The following is an 18,533-nucleotide window of genomic DNA, read 5'->3' as shown; positions in this document are numbered from 1 at the left end:
ATGAAGGAGAACAAAGAGAGAGCTTAATTGGTAACGCCATGTCGACTGGAAGCAGCAGCAATCATAGCAAAAGCTGGGGTGAACCATGAAGGAAAAATAAATAAACCAAACTTAAGAATACAGAAATTAGGAAGTTAAGGAAAATGACACACAATAATAGAGAAGGTTGATCACATTCAACTGCGCACATGAAGATATATTCATATAAGAGCCAGCTGCTATATTCCCTTGATGCCAATTAAATGTATTTCAGAGTTTCCTGCTTGAAACCAGCACAGGAACATATATCTTTGCAGATTTTGGCTCACGTAGAAGGTATATATATTTCATGGATACTGCACCATGCTCATAAATTTGTATTCTACCCTGCCAGTCTAGCTATCAAACTATAAAGAAAATCTTTTACTTTTGTCTGTTTCTGTTAATTTGTCAGAGCAGGCTTAGACCTATTCCACTCCCAGACAACTCTGTATTGGCATGCTAAACCTTCATCATCCTGAAGATCATCTTCCTTGGGTTGAAAAACCCTTCTAAAGACAGCAATCTGAGAAGCAAATCCGGGTTCCAGGTCAGCAGAACCACCAACCCCACTGAACTCAACGCTATAATTGTGCCTGACCGCTAATTCAGATGCCCAATGGTTAAATTGCTCTCTAGTCCACTCAAACTTGTGGTCATGGTTGCGAAATTTACATGATTGTGAATGAATCTTCTCCTCTGGATCATCTTCTTGGCTTGTTAGATTGGATCTCTGGAGTATTACATTGTATTCATAGTTGGGAGTTGAGACAATAAGAATCTTTGGACGAAAATAACTGAGCACAACATCACCAAACAGACAAGCTTGATCCTCCTCCATATGCTCAATTACCTATTCATTTCCAAAATGTCAACTGTGAATAAGGACAATAAATATAATTCTAAAATCATAGGGTCATTAAAAGGGTTGCTTTTAAATACCTCTAAGCATGTACCGAGATCAAACCCACACAACCGAGAATCAAAATCTGTGATAGAACCATCATAAAGAACTGCAGATTTTATGCTCCTACATGGTGCATCAGGATCTGACATCATGGTTAGTTTTGAATGAAGAACCTGCATAATGATGAGAATCAAAGATATGTAGCTAAGGCACATTTTAGCTTGTGAAAGAAAATACAGCACACAAATAAGATGATTTCAAATCTGTATCAACTCATTTATGAAATGCAACAGTGGAAATAATTGTTTTTGTCATTATCCTTCATATAATGCTCATAGATGACCTACTTAATTGCATTTGGTCATATGTAAAGCTGAAATACACTGGTAAATACCTTTGCTGCACGGCTAAGACTCTTCTTTGAAAGATCAACACCAACGATTGTTTCCAAAGAAGTTGGGTAATCCAACAAAGACTCCAGTAAACTACCAGAGCCACATCCAAAATCAACCTACGACAGAACATAGCATGATCTCAAAATTAACTTATTATTATCAACATTGACAAAGAAGAGGAAACAGGACAAATACCAAAGAGGTAGCACAAGAATCTTTAATGTGCTGCAGCGCATATTCTACACGTTGCTTTGAAAGTGGTGGGCTGAAAAGAGCCTGCTCCATTCTGTCCTCTGGGGGTTCTGTCACCCGCAACAGGATGATCGAGAACTCCAAGCAGCAGGCTTTTGCAAAGAAGAAGCATGCAGTCAATTAGATCTCTCAACCAATTTAAAGCAGCAATGCCACAAAAGAAGAATTACACAAGCTCCATTTATTGCTACAGAAACATTTTTCTTTTGAATATAACATATGATTAGGTTAACCTTGCAGCACTATAAAAGCTATAGCAACAAAGTCTCTTTTTTCTGGCCAAGCGACAAAATCTCCTTTAAGTTGTTTATTTATTTTTTTAAAAAAATGGAATTGTATGTACCTTAATATGCTATGGAAATGAACATATGATCCCACAAACTCTTGTTTTGGGGGTACCAAGTACCACCAAGATACGATGTTCCAACATTTTTTAGCAACATTAAGATATTAAAAACAGAGAATTTTCAATGATATTCTAGGTTGAACCAGTATGCTAGCACCTAATTTCTGCCACATAAAGTTCATAAAATTATCCTAAAGAACTTGAAGGGGAAAAATTGTGTTAGGATTAGAATTCCTGACAAATAACAGTAACTTTTTGATCCAAAAGAAGAAAGCCATATACATCAGCATCCACACACAGGCCAACAGGAACTCTCTCAATCTAATTGATTTAAATAAATGTTTAAAGAAACAGTAAGAGATAACCACCGCATTACATGCCATCCAAGTCTATATCAGTCCTCAAGACGTGGCAAAGCATCAAATTAAAATCAAGATATGAACGAATGCCCCCATGCACACCACAAACAAGCTTTACTCTAAGTAATTTTTATTCACCATGCAAAGCAAAGATTTAGACAACCAAAGCATTGCAGGCAGTCAACATCTTTAGTCATCTTTCAACCTTGGAAGATAACTTAGGAGCATCAACTTAAAATCAAGAAGGAATTTATCAAATATTATTTAGCATTTAAAGAACAAATTTACTCACGTGAAGATAAAAATGCAAGAGCATTTGCAGAATCCTTAGCTGCAGCCAAAACCAAAGCTTGCGGAGGCAACTCGGTATAGAAACAGGTAGACTGGCCAACAGACATTTTCGTAACAACAGCTTCAAGACAGGGAATTACAGCTCCAGTCCCCATTTCAAACTCAAACTCCTCAGCACTTTCAAGAAGCTCTTTTTGAAGTTTACCTTTTGTCACTAAAGATGCAGAATAACATACGCACAAAAGGGACCCATTAGATGGACAAACACCAGAATCTGGACCTTCTATATCTATAGAACTCACATCATCTTCCGCCACATCATTTAGAATATTAATACCATTTGATTCAGGTACTTTGTCTCCCAGAGTTTCATGATGCTGAAAATTTTCAACTGATCGGCACGATACAACTTCCTTGGAAAAATTTTGAGGATAAAACTTAATATCAAAGACATTGGCTAATTGTTTTAGCTTCTCTAAAGGCATATTTATATCCTTAAAATATGCATTCAACCATGATAAAACTTTTAAGGAAGCATTCTGGACAGCATCATTCTGCTTCTTATACAAAACATTGGACACACACTCCAAAATCAAATCTTGACACTTAGAATATAATTTTACTTCACAAATAAAACTGCTTCCCATTCCCACTGATTTAGCATCAGCATCAACAGTGTCATGTCCATTTGCATACTCTACCTTTTGCTCAGCTGACTCTGAAACCTTTAGTTTCTTGTTTAACCTAGACAGCTCCAATGATGCCTTTTTAGGAATACTTGAAGTAGAAAAGACGGGTTCTAATAGCCAGTGCTGGCGACAGAATGAACAGAGAATTTCCCTTGGGTAGGATCCCCTCCAGTTTGTCTTTGTAGTAAACGTCGGGGGCAACTCTGCCGCAAGGATTGCCTCTCTGGACAATTTGTAAGCTCCACCTGGTATTTTACTTATAAGCATCCTGCATAAGCACGTGCAAAACAATTATACACTGAAAAGTTAATGAATCATACAAGATGTACCACTAAAGGCGGATAACTGAATGAATAAGCAGCCAAATTACGGCAAATTAAGGTTGTGTCTAACAACACCCTCAATCCCTTATTTTCATCATCAGTCAATGAAGCAGGCATTGGTCCTGCTTTACTGTGTTAATGGAACAACTTTTTAGGGTAATTGTCATGTCACCGTGTTTAGTTGTCTTTATGGAAATTAAATACTTAGAAAATTTTTTCAGAGAACCAGCACGCTAAAGTGGTTTCAACTAAACACTGGTTTTGTTGAGGAAATGTATATTGTAAATTCATTTTACATATCTTCCTAATACGTGGTTTGGAAATTTTTTAAATCAGTTAATAAACAAAGCTGGTGGCTGGTACTTTCTTTCTTAGATTGGTGCATTCAGTTAGTATTCAGCTAAGGTAGAAAGATTACATTAGAAGACCTAAGCCTAGCTGGAACTTGGCAAATTTTCTATGGGTTGATCTAATCTCAAGCTATAACAGCAAAGCACTTTTAAAGATAAGGTTGAGCTTTAACTCTAAGTCCATCAAACAAACCAAGGTAAGACACACTAGCACTCTTTTCAGCTGAGGTCATTTGCAGTCAGACTTTTCAGAAGCACTGTGAAATAATTTGAACCCCCAAAAGTGACAAAGGATTTAAAAGATGAAAATAGTGTCAGAAGAAATTTTATATGTGAACGAAGAAGAGACCTGTAATATGATTGTAAGGTGACATATTCATGAAAAAGATCTTGGCCTTTCCAAGTGTAACCAATGGATGCCAAAATTGAATCACCATATATATCTTGGCCACAAATGTAGCTGGCCCTTGCATTCAAAGGTTCTCCAAACTTAACAGCTTTAGCATTTAGAAGATCAGATGACATTTCTAACAGATATGACTTTGAAGCAGCAAAGTAAAATCTAGTTTCAGATGAAGCTTTACCAATGGTCCTGTTGAAGAACAAATAATAGTTAGTTCCTGTTTGTCCAAAAAAAAAGATAAGATACTCTTTAAGAAAGCCTGCTTCACACATAGAATATTGCCATCGCAGGCATCATCAATCATATAACAGTTTCAACATACCTTGAGATCAGAATTTCGTTGGCACCTGATAAGCCAAGTTTTTGTGCAATAACGTCAAGGTAATAACCTTTTGGGGAAATATTAAGAGTCACTGGTTCAACAGCCCTTTCAGGTGAACATGGGATATATATGGCCATAGTCGTTACGCTTTCAGATTGTTGAGATACTGATGATTCTATGACATCAGTAGGGTACGGGTTTTTCTTCCGAATTGAAAGCTGTCTCTCAGGATTAACAACCAACTCTGGTAATCCTGTAGCAGCCCTCATGATATATGATACGACCAAGAAGGGATGAGACTCCACTTTAGGGTTAATTATTTTGCAGAGATTGTTAAGTTTTCCATCACATATAGCAATAACAGAAGCAGGAATTGAACCATCATGATCACCAACTCTACATAAAGCTGCTTTGAAGTGACTGCTCAGAGGATGAAGACCTGAAAGGAACTTATTCAATGATGACAAAGATAAAGGAAGAAAAGATCAGAATGTGAACGATTTATTCTAAAGCAAAAGCAGTGTGCCCTCATTATATATAATAGATAAAAAAAAAGAACATAAATGAATTATAAAGAGATGAAAGAACTTGACAAATGATAGAAGGATAAAGCAGAGTCAAGAAGAGATAGCCATCACAACTAAATATTTTGTGCTTGTAGGAGGTACTAGTGGAAAAGGCCAGGTGGAGGGAAACACTACTCCACTGAACTCCCTTGGTAAAGATGAGTCAGGAAGCCAATGCAATCATAGAAAATAACCTTTTCAAACTTGCTCATGTAAAAGTTGGACACAGGTTGGAAAAAGTTAGCTTGCCAACGTTCCCCATGACCAAGGGTTAAGATAAATGTCTTGTACTGTTATCTAGAATCCTCTCTTCATTCTATTCCTCAAGGAAATTGTATACTTCAATGTTAACAGATGATTATCAATTTATTGTGCAACAAGAATTACAGTCCACAGACAATAACATGTTTACATATGTCATGGTTATTGCTTGATTATAATTTAATAAAAAATCAAAGTAGCATGCACATGAATAGACACAGATACTCTGCAGATGTAAATGCACAAATTCATGCCATTGTCAACACATACCAGACAGACATATTGTGTAGGGGCCACCAACCTCATTTGAGAATATATATTTGACACGGGCAATCAAGTCTGTCCACGCTTCCTCTGCTGTGAGATTATCTACAGAGGGACGGATGCCAAGCTGCAATTTTAAATTAGAAACATATAAAACTAAGAAGACGAAAGAAGTGACAGCTTTATTTGGACAAATCACTGACAATCCCTGGAAAAAAGGAAAACTTTATAATAATTCTATAACTAGAAAACAAAAAAAAAAAACTCAAAAGTTAAACCCAAAAAAGGTTCTCAGGAAGAGCTGTAATCAAATCAAGCAAAGTAACAAACTGATTTTCTAGGAACAAGATCTATCCTAATATGCATGATGAATAGCTCTAATTATTAGCTATAGGAGTTGATACCAGGATAGTAAGAAATTGAGATATTCAAACATGTCAGAATGTTCCTTACATACAATTTGGCTCCAACTTTCCAAAATGCAAATTCAAAGTTGAGTAACAACAAAAATTTGTATTACCAGGCATAATTTTTGAAATACCTTTTTTTTTTTTTTTTGGAAAAAGACAGGGAAATAAGATGAGGATGAAGAAATTGCTGCTGATTATCATCACTGGTTCAAAGAAAGCAGACAATAAGCCAAAGTTTAATAGGATGGCAATAAGATAGAAACCTCTAACAGACAAAGAGTTCAAAGGCAAGGTTGGGCAGGTGAGCATCCAGGTTTAATAGACACAAACATGGAAACATGACCTGATTGTACATATACAGAAAAAAACAACAAGATATGGCATTCTTAACAGTCAATTACAGGGTTACAAATTGACAATGACAGTACCCCTAGTTTGATATCTGTGCAACACAAAGTTCAGATAGAAAATAACTAGAAGTTGTATGTCTAACATAAAAGGTGCATCAATTGCATTTCTTTCAAAGTACATCTGGAAGAAATTGTAAATATCAGAAAAGTGACCCTATGAGATTCAAAACCCTGATAGTTAGTATCCAGTCATTAGTAAAGTTCATTGTTTAAATCAGTCAAATTATAGTGAAAAGGAAGGGGGGGGGGGGGGGTGTAACAACAATTTATAAATTGGCAGCGGAGTTCTGATGACAATGTGGGTGATGGTGAAGGTGATGGTACCATAGCAGTAATGATCAGCATGTTAGTGGTGAAGCTGCAACAGCAGCAAGCTTCACGAGCTGACTCTTCTGAAAGACTGTTTTGAAAAAATTCTATGCAGAGATCAAATTCCTGACAATCATTGTATCTTTTTTTGATTCGACATACATCACCAAATTCTTCATCATGAAACACCTACTTTAAACTCATAGCTTCCAAGCCACCAACCTTGCTAAAATGAAGCAAATTTTAACACAGGAAATCCTGGCAACAAATTATAGAAAACCAATTCAACTTATGTAAAGAGCATCCATGTATATTTTCTTGAGTTCCACTATATACCCCACAACCTATTACTGAAACTCACAATGAGGCAATGACTGTAGCTATTAGCACATCAATCAAACTAAAATCATAGGAAAATCAGTATGGTGAGCAAGGGGATGCCAACCTTTTCCAATGCCATCTGAGCAGCAGACTGCTCAGCATCTTTCTTCTTCTTAAAGGACCCAGACACAACAGAAAAATCTGGAAGCTCCAAGCTGCAGCGATAAAGGCAGGGACCCTTCTGAAGGATTGCCAATCCTGGGCATCCATTTTGAGTAGGCTCCTCTACTTCCTCTACCTTATAAGAAGCTTTGCTGCCAAACTTCTGGTGTATAATAGCCTTAGGTGTAAGAGTAGGCTTTCTTATTGTGTGTGCCAATGATCCTCCAGTTTCCATGTGACCTCCAGGTGTTTGATTAAATAAACTGGGAAAAGGAAAAAGTTCAGCAAAATGCTAATTTATCTGTTATGCAAATAAAATGCCAAGAAGAACTCAATCAGAGTTCAATTCACTGATGGCACTATCCGACCAAGCAAAATACTAAACAAGGGATACAGGAAATTGACACACCACAGAAACAACAAAGTAACAGCAAATTAATGTTTTCATATCTTGCTTGCATTCAAAAGATTCATATAGAAACCTTAGAAAACTTTCACTTCAAGTATTTCTTTTTTAAAAAAAAAAAACACTCAACCTTTAAGGCAAAAGTTAATGAACCATACTCGATTCTGTACCAAAAAAAAAAAAAAAGCATACCCAAAAGCAAATATGACATGACAATGAAAAGTACATAAAACAACTAACATAAAAAATAAAAAAAAACAAGAACCCAATTTTTATTCAGCCAATAAAACGTCTATATGACAACTCGAGGCCACAATATATATAAATAAATATAACATAATTAGTAAAAAAAGCAAAAAAAATCAAAACTTACATTCCTATGTACTAACAAAAATGAAAATTTAAAGCCTCTTAACTTGAAACTTTTAATACAAAGAGAGAAAATTTCAGCAGAAAAGATAAGGCTAAAAATTTGCATATTCTTTTATGCCCCTCAACTTGTAGAAAAAGCAAAGGGATAAAATCGTAGAAAAAGCAATGCATGAGTTAGTGCTTTAACAAACTACTTTTACAAATTACAGAAACAGTAAAAGCGAAATTTGAAGGAAATATAAAAGCAAACGAGACACCCAGAAAATTATTGAAGTGAAGATCAAAGGGAGTAGATATGGTACCTCCGAAGCCGAAATGGCGTATACGTTACGTATACGTATAGATGGAGTATGTATACGTATAAAGAGAATCTCTGTTTGGCTTTTGGGCTTACTTTCTATCAGTGGAAGGAGAGAGTTTAAGCGTTCCGTGTGGGTTACTTAGCGGAGGGGGCGAAGGGAGGGATTAGGTAGGAGGGAACGCAGGATCTTATTGGAAACATACGTGAAAGTTAAGTTAAGAATAATTTTATTTTTTTCTTTTTCTAATACATAATATTTTTACTTTTTTTTATTTCGAATATATTTCTCGTTATTTTTTAATTTTTTTTATATTAACATTCAAGTTTACAAGTTTTTTTTATATTGTTTTACATGTTAATTATATGTCTATTATTCATAAAAATTATATTTATCTAAAAAAGTATTTCTATATTTTAAATTTCTTTGCCTTTTATTCATTTAATTCATTCTATATAGTAAGGAAAGCAAAAAATTTTATATCGGGGTCAATAATAATAATAATAATAAGAGAGTTGTTAAAAAAAATATTTCGTAAATTAATCAAATAATTGATTTGTTGTAAAAAATATGAGAAATATAATTAAAATTTTTTAATTATTATAAAAGAAGAAAACTATTTTAGGAGAATAATTATAGTAAAATAAGTATATATATATTTATAAAAAAATTAAAATAATAAATAACACACATGAAAATGAAATCTTATAATATCACTTAATAAAATTAAGGTATAGTTTTGAGAAGTGTATGTTAACATGATATTAAAATGTCATATTTAGAAGAAAATCTATCAAACGATTAGATTTTTAATAGACGATAATATTGATTTGTTATTTTTTTTAAAAAAAGTTTTAATAATAAATATATTTGGATGAATTTAAATATTTTACTCTTTTTATTATGTGTTATATTAATATAAAATAAAATAATTAATAGTAAATCTAAAATATTTTGTTATTAAATTAAAAAAATGTATTCTAAAACCCCTCAAAAGATATAAATAAAGTTTCATTGAAGAACTAAATAAAAAAAAAGATTTGGATTGAAGATATTAAGTTTTTTGGGGAGAATATAAAAGAATAATTTATATATATATTTTTTATATCCATTCAGAAGTTAATTTATTTTTAATTTTATAAATAGTAGTTTGATTAATATTTAAAAATTTTAATTAATTTATGAATTAATAGTAATTAATTCATCACACATAATATTACTGGTGTGCAAATTAATCTTATAATTTAGATCTTTCATTTTGTTAAAAATAAATTAAGTATATATATTAGAAAGGGGAATGAATATTTAACATGGCACTCGCTAAGAAGCGCGTGAGGGCTCCAAAACCCCAACGGCTAGTAATTATAAAACGGCTAGTTCTTTTCTTTTCTTCCATTTTTTTCCAGTTTCCCTTGGCTACTTTCTCCTTCACATTTGCTCAAAAGGAAACATCATCATCATCACCATCGTCATCGCTCTTTTTTATCTCTCAGTTTCTTACTGTTTCCGGGAATCTTCCTTCTTTATCAAGTATCAAGAGAAATTTGCAAGAGCTAAAGTGGTCTGGTCTAAAGACTGATTTGCTTTGTTTAGAGTAAGAGATCAAGAGTGGAGTAGTGTATATCGCTAGAAAGTGCTTCTTTTTTCCATTGGTAGAAGCACTTTCTTGGAAATTCTGGAAAACGGTATCGGGATTTTTCTGAGAAAAGGAGATCGGAGGTAATGTGGTCGAACGAAAAGAACCTTCCATCGAGATCGAGGGGTTTCTTCACCCCGCAGCCGCCTGCATGGAAGAAAACACAGTCCTCTGTTTTGCCAATGTCAGAGAGGAAAAGAATCTCGCCTGCCGATCAGGCCGATTCTTTTCATGTCATTCACAAAGTTCCAGCTTCTGATTCTCCTTATGGCAGGGCAAAGCACGTCCAGGTTAATTATAACATTAATTTCTCAATGTCAGCTCATCCGCTTTATGTGTCAAACTAACTATTGATGGCTTGTTTCCGGGTTTGTTTCCTTTTTGGTTTTCCCATTCCTTTGGTCTTCTTTCTTTAGAAACATTTTCCTTTTTTACTGCTTCCTTGGTTAATTTCTTGATTTTTCTTTTGGGGGTTCTTGATACATGCATCCTTATTATTTCTTGGTAATTGGTATCAAAGATTCGTTTTTTCTTGTTTCTTTTCCCCGATAGCCTTATATTGGGTTACCAGGAATATGAATTGCTTGTCAACTTATATTATTTTGCAACAAAACAGAACCTTTGGGGATTCATGTGATTGTATTTTCTTCAGCTTTTATAGCATTAATTATGTTTTCCCATTTAGTAGAATGATTTTGGGTGAATGCTTTATAATAGAATGATTGCTGAAGGTACCTTTACTATCAAAGGTTACACTTTTACTAGTTTAGGGTTTAGAGTTCAATGGTGAGCTTAGCTCACATTTGGATTTGCTATGTTTCCATTTAGTGTTTTGTTTGTGTATACTAATATTTTATTCTGGACCCGCAGTTGATAGACAAGGATCCCAGTAAAGCCATTTCCCTGTTCTGGGCAGCTATTAATGCTGGAGATCGGGTTGACAGTGCATTGAAAGACATGGCTGTTGTGATGAAACAACTTAATAGATCTGATGAGGCTATTGAGGCAATCAAATCTTTCCGTCATCTTTGTCCTCATGATTCTCAAGAGTCTCTTGATAATGTCCTTGTTGAACTCTACAAGGTACAGTGGCAATCTGTATTTTGCATCATCTTATCTTCAAATCTGTATCTGTTTCTATCAAGCTTAGTTTCATTAGTATTAAATTGAGTTGAGATGAAGCTTAGGAGCTTATAAGGTCATGTCCTTTTGTTTCAATTCATTCTGTTTTGATGTAAATGTCATGAATTTGTTATCTCAAAATACTGGCGTCAGTTGTACTTTATGATAATATGCCCTTCTGTTTATAGTCTTCTTGTGTTATGGAGACTCAGGGCATATTTGTTTTATGCAATTGTTTGTTTTTGCAGAGGTCTGGACGGGTTGAAGAAGAGATTGAAATGCTTCAGAACAAACTGAGGAACATTGAGGAAGGGACAGTTTTTGGCGGAAAGAGGACAAAGATTGCGAGATCTCAAGGGAAGAAGATTCAGATTACTATTGAACAGGAGAAATCAAGGTGGATGCTGTACTCATACTCTTTATTATTCTTATTCTTTCTACTTATTTTTTCTGCAAATTCATCCCCTCCTATAATGGTTCAGGATACTAGGGAATTTGGCCTGGGCCTATCTCCAGCAACATAATTATGGAATTGCTGAGCAACATTACAGGTATGCTCTTTTTATTTTCCCTAAAATTATATACATGCACCACATTTTTTTGAGAGAAATGAGCGTGTATATATTTTACATTGAATTTAATTCATTACAGAAAAGCATTGTCTCTGGAGCCAGATATGAATAAGCAATGCAACCTGGCAATATGCTTGATGCACATGAACAGGATCAGTGGAGCAAAATCACTGCTTCAGGATGTGAAAGCTTCATCAGGAAATGAACAGATGGATGAATCCCACTCTAAATCTTATGAACGTGCTCTGGATATGCTGATCCAAGTAGAATCACAATCAATGTTAGAGCCGGTGGCAAAGGAACCAGATAAGGGAAGGGAAATTCAAAGACCCTCGACACCATACAGGGATAGAGGTTTGAAAGAAGCTGGCATTATCCTTCCTAGAAATGAGGACACCATTTCAGGTTTTATGGGCAGGAGAAGGTTGCCATATGCACATTGGGAAGGGAAGATGCTAATCGATGAGCAAAATGGTGAATCTTACTGTAGAAATCCACTTGAGAAGAATGATAACTTCTCTGGATATGATGACAGAAGTTCAAAATGCACACCAATTGGACAGAAAGGTTATTTGCAGTCTTCTCCAGAAAGCATGTTCACTGAGAAGTGGAGAATAGGTTCATATTGGGAAAGCCCGTGTGAAGGGTCAGTGTATTCCAGCAAGCTGAAGGAAAACTGGGGGTATTCAACAGGAGAAGAAGTAGGTTCTGCACAAAAGAAAATATATGCTTCCTCAGCAGCTAGTAAAAGGAACTCAGAAGCTTTATTTACCCAACCAAGACGATGTTCACAGGGCTTCAATAATGCAGATCAGAAGAGAGGAGGAAGATGGGGAGAAGATACAGTTCGAAATTCAATTCGAAAACTCTCCTTTGAGCAAACTCTAACCAGTGAAAGTGAGCCATCGCATTCAATCCAGAATCTTAATGAAAAACCACAAACTTCAAATAATGGGAAGTCTGAGAACTCTGCAACTGGCCGAATGGAAGAGGAGGCTCAGGAGGGCTTATCTGGAGTTCTATTCACACAGCCCAGAAACTCTTTGTTGTGGCTAAATAATAGAGATCAAAGAATGGAAAGATGGGCAGAAGAATCTGTTGGCTGTCCATTTCGCAAGCTGTCATTCGAGAAGAATATAACTGGTGTGACTCCACATTCAGCGCATGGTCTTAATGGAGAACCATTTTTTTCATCTAAAGATGAATCAGAAATTGGACTGGAAAAGCCTGCCAATGCACCAAATAAGAAAAGCTGGGCAGACATGGTTGAAGAAGAAGAGAAAGAAGAATTACTCAACAGCTATGATGGCTTCAACAGGGAAGAGGTGTTCAATGATGAAAACCTGAATTCCAACATAATTTATCCACGCCCTGATTGTAAGGATCATATTGGGAATATCACTCAACAACTTGAATCATTTGATATAAAAGGTGGGGACAATGCATCAGCAAACACTGTTTCATCAAGGAGAAATCGGCTGCAAGTTTTCCGGGACATAACCAGTTCATGAAGACCAGACTGTTAATAGCTTTAGTTTCATGGTGTTAGTTTGATTTATTCTCTTTGAACTGTCTTTCTGAGTCCAGCTTTACTGCCACACCCACCATTGTTGTATATCACCATCTTCTATTCATTGTACATTGTAAAGAATCATTGTAATTGAAATAAGTATATCCTACATGGTTGAAGCTTTCAGTTCAGAAGAATTTTATTGCTTTCTCAATTACACATGATCATAGCTGTCTTGTTCATATATAGGAAATGAACTTTACTAAAGTTCTTCTGATCTATTCCTTCTAGATCTGCTCGCTAAGAACACTCCATTCACCCTAACAACGCAATGAAATGTACAAAAGCCAAATCTCAAATGCAATTTTAGGATTCACCATTTCACTTCCTGTTAGAGATAGTGAACACTACTACTTTGCATAAACCAAACATCGTGTGTGCGCACACACAAAACCTCCAACGTATGAAACATAAGTAATTAATGAAAAGCTACAACTATACAATAGATATCATCTTGACTTCCCCTAGCTAATGCTTCTCTGATTAATTCCTCTGACTCTTCTTGGGCATCATCAAACTCTCTAATGTGATCAAAAGCCTGTTCATTTGACATTGCCTGCATGCATTAGCCAAAATTGATGATAAATCTTCATGACAGAATTGTTTTGTTTTAAAGATTTACTCACAAGGTAAGGCTCCAATTTTACCTCCCAAAGGCCATCACTTGCTAGAATGAAGAATTCATCTGCATCTGGATCAATCATTTCAACCCTTACATCTGGTTTTGAAGCGATATGTTCCTTCAGTTTACCATCTCCAATGGCCCTTGTCATCGCCAGCTGCCTATCCACTCGAGGACATTCCCTACTCCAATATAGATCATATCCAGTGTTATTCCAATATGTAGATTAGTACTGTATTATCTTACAACAAGAGAGGGCAAGGAGCAAGAAGAAGAGTAAATTAGATCAAACCTACATTACATGGCATTTCGGACATGAATCCATCTCCGCTTTCAACTAATTCTTTCTCCTTATGTGGCTCATGATCTGTTGTTACTTGTTTCACTGCACCACCTCGGCATAAGATTGCTCGAGAATCATCAACATTAGCCACAATTCGCTTTTGTCTATCAATTAGTATTGCTGTAACAGCAGTTGAGCCACTTCGAGAACAAGCAACATCCTCCAAAATCTCATCATTTGTTGCTTTGTAAGCTCTTTTGATTGCTCGTTTGGGGGTTCTCCAGAAGTCAGGCTGTTAGAATTTGGAAGAGAACATGAAAATTTTCCTAGACAGGAAAATCTGTTCAATCGAAACAGAAAGAACCAAGTTCATACCTCTCTCAATATCTTGTCAAAGAGGTGAGTCACCAAGTACTCTGCAACATCACGACCTGAGTGGCCAGCAAAAATTGCGTAAAGTTGGAGGTCATGGCCCTTGATTCATTCCATGACCCATTTTTGCTTTCACTAAATGGTAACAGTGGGTGACATGTGGAATCTATAGCTCCTCCATGTCATCTTCTTCACCTTCTCTGGAGGAATGAGGTTCCTCCTGCAAATGTTTAGACAGAATAGCATTAAGCAATTATCCCATCTAATTCTTTTCCTTATGTTTTCTGGTCTTTGATTCGGGATAAAACTTTCATTGCATAGTTTTGTTCTAGGCTTCTAGCTACACACATGCACCAATGTATTTGCACTTCTGCAGACCAGATTGATTCATCTTGCAAAATTTTATCGGTTAGTCAGTATAGCTTTTCTTTCTCTATTTTCCCCCATCAATTGACTGAAAGAAAGATTGGAAGAAAACACTGCAGGCATAATTACAGCAGAACAAAAGCTGTAATTAACATGACTTAAGGAGTTGACTCTAATTAACTAAAAACTGTTATAAACAAGGATTTAGAAAACATCTTCGAGAATTTAGCTTTAGCATTTAAGTTTTAAAATCAAGTCCAAAACAACAAAAACGTCTCTGGTTTGCTACATTTCTCAGCACAAGGGAGAATGTTGTTTCTCCTGTCTTAATCTAATCGAACTGCTTTGAAGGCATTTAATAGGATTTGGGTGCTTATTCAGACACTGTGGTAAACAACTTAAAGAAAGACACCTGCTCATGAGGTGTCAAAAGTGAACTTGAAAGTGAAACTCTAAAAGAATTTCGCTTGTAAAAAATTTTAGCAACATCATTCAATCGAAGAGACCACTTGGGAACTTGAAAGTGAACTTGTTTTGATACCACAACGATCAAATTTGATTGAATTTCTTAAAGTGGGAAGATATGATAATCTAAATTTTAAATCAAATTTATATTCTATAAAATTTGATAGTACCTTGTTGTTTTTGTGGGTTGCTTTTGATTTCTTCTTATGTGAAAGGATTTAAGAAGGGTCAGAATCCCTGGTAAATATTAAAATCCATACATATGTTGCATACTGTAGAGGGTTGTTTTCGTAAAGAGAGAGGACGTGTTGCAATGAGTGAACGGAGTGCGTTAGTGGTGACAGAGAGGAAGACTGCAGCAAAGAGTTTGAATTGACTCGGAGTCTCATGATCAAGGAGTTTGGTTTCACTCTTTATGGAAGTTAGCAATTCCTCCGAAAATTCAATGCTTCTTATGGCTGGCCATTCTTGGTTCAATTCCTACCAAGCATTTTCTTGCTTCCCGTGGTGTGCCTTTGAGTAATGGCCAACTTCATTGTATTTGGTGTGGTTTTGAGAGCGAGACTGCTCATATATCTTGATCACGTGCAGCTCTAGTTGGAAAGTTTGGAGTCTAGTCCTTCAATGGTGGGGTATTTAATGGTCCATTCCTAATTCAATCTCAATTTTTATTCAAGGTGGATAATGGTGTGCACTGCTACTTTCTGGCCTTTTTGGCCGGCCCGAAATGAGACAGTCTTCTCCAACAAGACATGGAATGAACATGAGATCCTTTTCCTGATTAGATCTCGTTCCTTTATATGGATTCAGGCTTGTGACGATAATGATTGTATTGATGAAAATGGCGGGTGGATGGCTCCCTTTTATCTCTTCTTATCGAAGTTCTTCCCATGTTCATCATCCTCAGATTTCATGGCAACCACCAGCAACAGGGGAACTTAAATTTAATGTGGATGGCTCTGCTAGAGATAAGCCTGGACTAGCAGGCTGTAGGGGCAGTCTAAGGAATCCTGAAGGTACTGTTATTGGCATCTTCTTTGGCCCTCTTGGTGTTCAAGATTTGAACTTTGCGAAGCTCATGGTAATTCTGCATGCTCTAGGACTCTTTTCTTCCTCAGCTTATCATGATTGTCAGTTATCAATCCAGCTTATCTTGAGTGAATGGCGACTCTTTATCAACCTTGGAATCATTGGCAAATTTTCAATGAGATTGACTAGTTATGCGTCATCGATTGGGTACTGTATCTTTCAGTTATATTTTGTGGGAAGGAAATTCATTTGCTGATTATTTAGCCAAAGTAGGTGTTGATAAATCATCCATGTTCATTGCTTGGTGGTGACTCAATGACTCAATTATTTAGCCAAAGTTTCTTTCTTCTCCGCTTCAGCTTTGGTTTGGCATTCTCATGGTGTTGCGGCTTTGATTATTTTCTCAAACTGGCCCTTAATATTGCTATGGATGTCCATTTTTCTTTGCTCAGCTTTGTTTCTTTCTTTTGCCTTTGTTCCTGCTGTTTTGTTTTTCTGTTGCTCTGTATCAGTGCTGTTCTGAGACATGTCACCAGTTTTGCCACAGGTTTTTTTGGTTCTTTTGTTCTTCCCTATCTTAAGGGGAAACTTTCTTGTTTTCATTCCTATATTTCTAATGAATTTACCAGGTTTGGCTGAGAACAAAAAAAAGGGTTATAAATATTATAAATAATACGCCAAAAATTAGAAAATAATTACGTTCTTTTGTTCAAATACAATAACACAAAACCCCATTCCAAATACATTTCAGCTTGAACTAATTCACACAACACACACAAGAACACACGTTCAATGGAAATTTGACATAATAGAACAAACAAATGAAAACCCTTATTGAAGTTTGCTTGTAGCAGCTAACTCAAATTCCTGACAACCTTGACGAGATGATCATTGGAATTGCTAGGATGTGAACAACACACTCATCAATTGGCTAGCCTAGCAGCACAAAAGCATAAACAAATTAATATATATTCATATCCATTGATAAAGGAAGAAATAAAAGAAATTATTGCAGCAGTACCTTCCTTTTGATTGGTGTTGGAATCAGCTGCCTGATGAAAATTTTGATGCGAACTGTGTGTATGATGGGATTGATTTGGAACAGCACCAACTCTATGATCATTAGATATTGCAGCATTACCTCTGTCATCAGTTTCGATTACTTTGCTTGGTTTTAAAGATACATCTTCACCATCTGGTTTATAATTATCTGGTGATTTCTGAGCACCACTGCCTCTGTGACCAGATGCAAGTGCAACGAAGCACGTTAGTGCAAGGAGTGCTATAAACAGGGTTTTGGTAGCCATTTGCAACAACTATTGCTGAGTAGAAGAAAAAGAAATGCTTCTCCATTTTATAGTGAGACGGAGGAGAGAGATCTTGGCTAACTGTCATTGGTGATGAGTTAAATTGTATATTGTGTAAAGGGCAGGTAAGGGATTTTGTTCGAAAGTATCATTCTATGTAAAGATATAATATAGCAGGTGAAGAACCTTGAAAAAGTTTAATTATATAAGTCAGCTAATTGTTAAATAGAGACATGTGTTTACAATTGCTTCAGTCACATTGTTTAATTGCAATGCCAAATTCTATGTAAAGATACAATCCTTGTCGCTTAATTCTTTGGAAAGGGTTCTCTTTCATTGACATTTCGTTGCTACATGACAGCTGATTTAGTTGCACATTATCCACTCAATGACCCTTTTCACTTCAGCTGCCCGCACTAAATGTGCCTGCATTCACTAAAAGAAATGAAATCATATTACATCTTACTTAAATACTGAGCAAAAGTAAAAAATTTTCATAAAGAAGCAACTATACCAAGCTTAACATCATGTTAAAAGTTAATCAAGCATAGAAAGATACTGTGGCAGGCAAATATTCCAAGTGCTTGATATGCCAAAGATTAGATAATAAACAACTTCTTTTATTCCAATACAATAATACAAAACCCCATTTCACATACATTTTTATTAGAACGTCACACATAAGAACACACGTTCAATTACAACATAAAGTACTCACAAGCTCAAATTAGCGTAAGGGGAGGAAATTTGACAT

General features: G+C 35.7%; 3 protein-coding genes across 5 annotated transcripts in view; 1 reads left to right on the top strand and 2 right to left on the bottom strand.

The window, feature by feature from the left end:
• Positions 1 to 197: 197 nt before the first annotated feature.
• LOC110427043 (small RNA 2'-O-methyltransferase-like) lies at positions 198 to 8,608 on the bottom strand. 3 transcript variants are annotated; one of them, XM_021442408.1, is made up of 10 exons: positions 8,439 to 8,608; positions 7,321 to 7,621; positions 5,784 to 5,873; positions 4,656 to 5,104; positions 4,280 to 4,522; positions 2,570 to 3,525; positions 1,516 to 1,664; positions 1,320 to 1,436; positions 961 to 1,098; positions 198 to 871 (listed from the first exon to the last, which is right to left on the bottom strand). In XM_021442408.1, exons 2-10 carry the CDS (start codon positions 7,591 to 7,593, stop codon positions 422 to 424), a joined length of 2,865 nt encoding a protein of 954 aa, XP_021298083.1. In that variant the 5' UTR covers positions 7,594 to 7,621; positions 8,439 to 8,608; the 3' UTR covers positions 198 to 421. The 3 variants fall into 3 exon arrangements, with proteins under 3 accessions (XP_021298083.1, XP_021298084.1, XP_021298086.1); XM_021442409.1 differs by lacking the exon at positions 8,439 to 8,608 and adding an exon at positions 8,138 to 8,406; XM_021442411.2 differs by lacking the exon at positions 8,439 to 8,608 and having other exon boundaries at positions 4,656 to 5,094; positions 7,321 to 7,367.
• Positions 8,609 to 9,852: 1,244 nt separating this feature from the next.
• MS5 (Tetratricopeptide repeat (TPR)-like superfamily protein) lies at positions 9,853 to 13,454 on the top strand. Its single transcript, XM_021442584.1, has 5 exons — positions 9,853 to 10,361; positions 10,942 to 11,154; positions 11,442 to 11,590; positions 11,676 to 11,744; positions 11,845 to 13,454. The coding sequence occupies exons 1-5, from the start codon at positions 10,158 to 10,160 to the stop codon at positions 13,274 to 13,276; spliced, it is 2,067 nt and encodes a 688-aa protein (XP_021298259.1). The 5' UTR covers positions 9,853 to 10,157; the 3' UTR covers positions 13,277 to 13,454.
• Positions 13,455 to 13,753: 299 nt separating this feature from the next.
• Positions 13,754 to 18,533, bottom strand: part of LOC110427300 (putative protein phosphatase 2C 28) — a 6,884-nt gene continuing 2,104 nt past the window's right edge. Inside the window, 5 exon segments of the mRNA XM_021442794.1 lie at positions 13,754 to 13,891; positions 13,983 to 14,133; positions 14,252 to 14,532; positions 14,616 to 14,721; positions 14,723 to 14,832. Coding sequence (XP_021298469.1) covers positions 13,754 to 13,891; positions 13,983 to 14,133; positions 14,252 to 14,532; positions 14,616 to 14,721; positions 14,723 to 14,832 — 786 coding nt within the window.

Source organism: Theobroma umbraticum, unplaced genomic scaffold (assembly GCF_002168275.2).
Source record: "Theobroma umbraticum cultivar Fairchild unplaced genomic scaffold, ASM216827v3 scaffold_228.0, whole genome shotgun sequence".
NCBI classification, from domain to species: Eukaryota; Viridiplantae; Streptophyta; class Magnoliopsida; order Malvales; family Malvaceae; genus Theobroma; species Theobroma umbraticum.
The sequence above is the reverse complement of the archived record's forward strand: the minus strand, read 5'-3'. Positions and strand labels throughout refer to the sequence as shown.

Excerpts from the sequence above, each read along its gene's own strand:
- LOC110427043 (XM_021442408.1), bottom strand. The coding sequence starts at position 7,593 with ATGGAAACTGGAGGATCATTGGCACACACAATAAGAAAGCCTACTCTT. Across the intron at positions 5,874-7,320 it reads CTCAGATGGCATTGGAAAAG|CTTGGCATCCGTCCCTCTGT; the intron begins GTTGGCATCCCC and ends TTAAAATTGCAG. Across the intron at positions 1,665-2,569 it reads TCTTGCATTTTTATCTTCAC|CCTGCTGCTTGGAGTTCTCG; the intron begins GTGAGTAAATTT and ends TCTTTGCAAAAG.
- MS5 (XM_021442584.1), top strand. The coding sequence starts at position 10,158 with ATGTGGTCGAACGAAAAGAACCTTCCATCGAGATCGAGGGGTTTCTTC. Across the intron at positions 10,362-10,941 it reads GCAGGGCAAAGCACGTCCAG|TTGATAGACAAGGATCCCAG; the intron begins GTTAATTATAAC and ends CTGGACCCGCAG. Across the intron at positions 11,591-11,675 it reads ATTGAACAGGAGAAATCAAG|GATACTAGGGAATTTGGCCT; the intron begins GTGGATGCTGTA and ends ATAATGGTTCAG.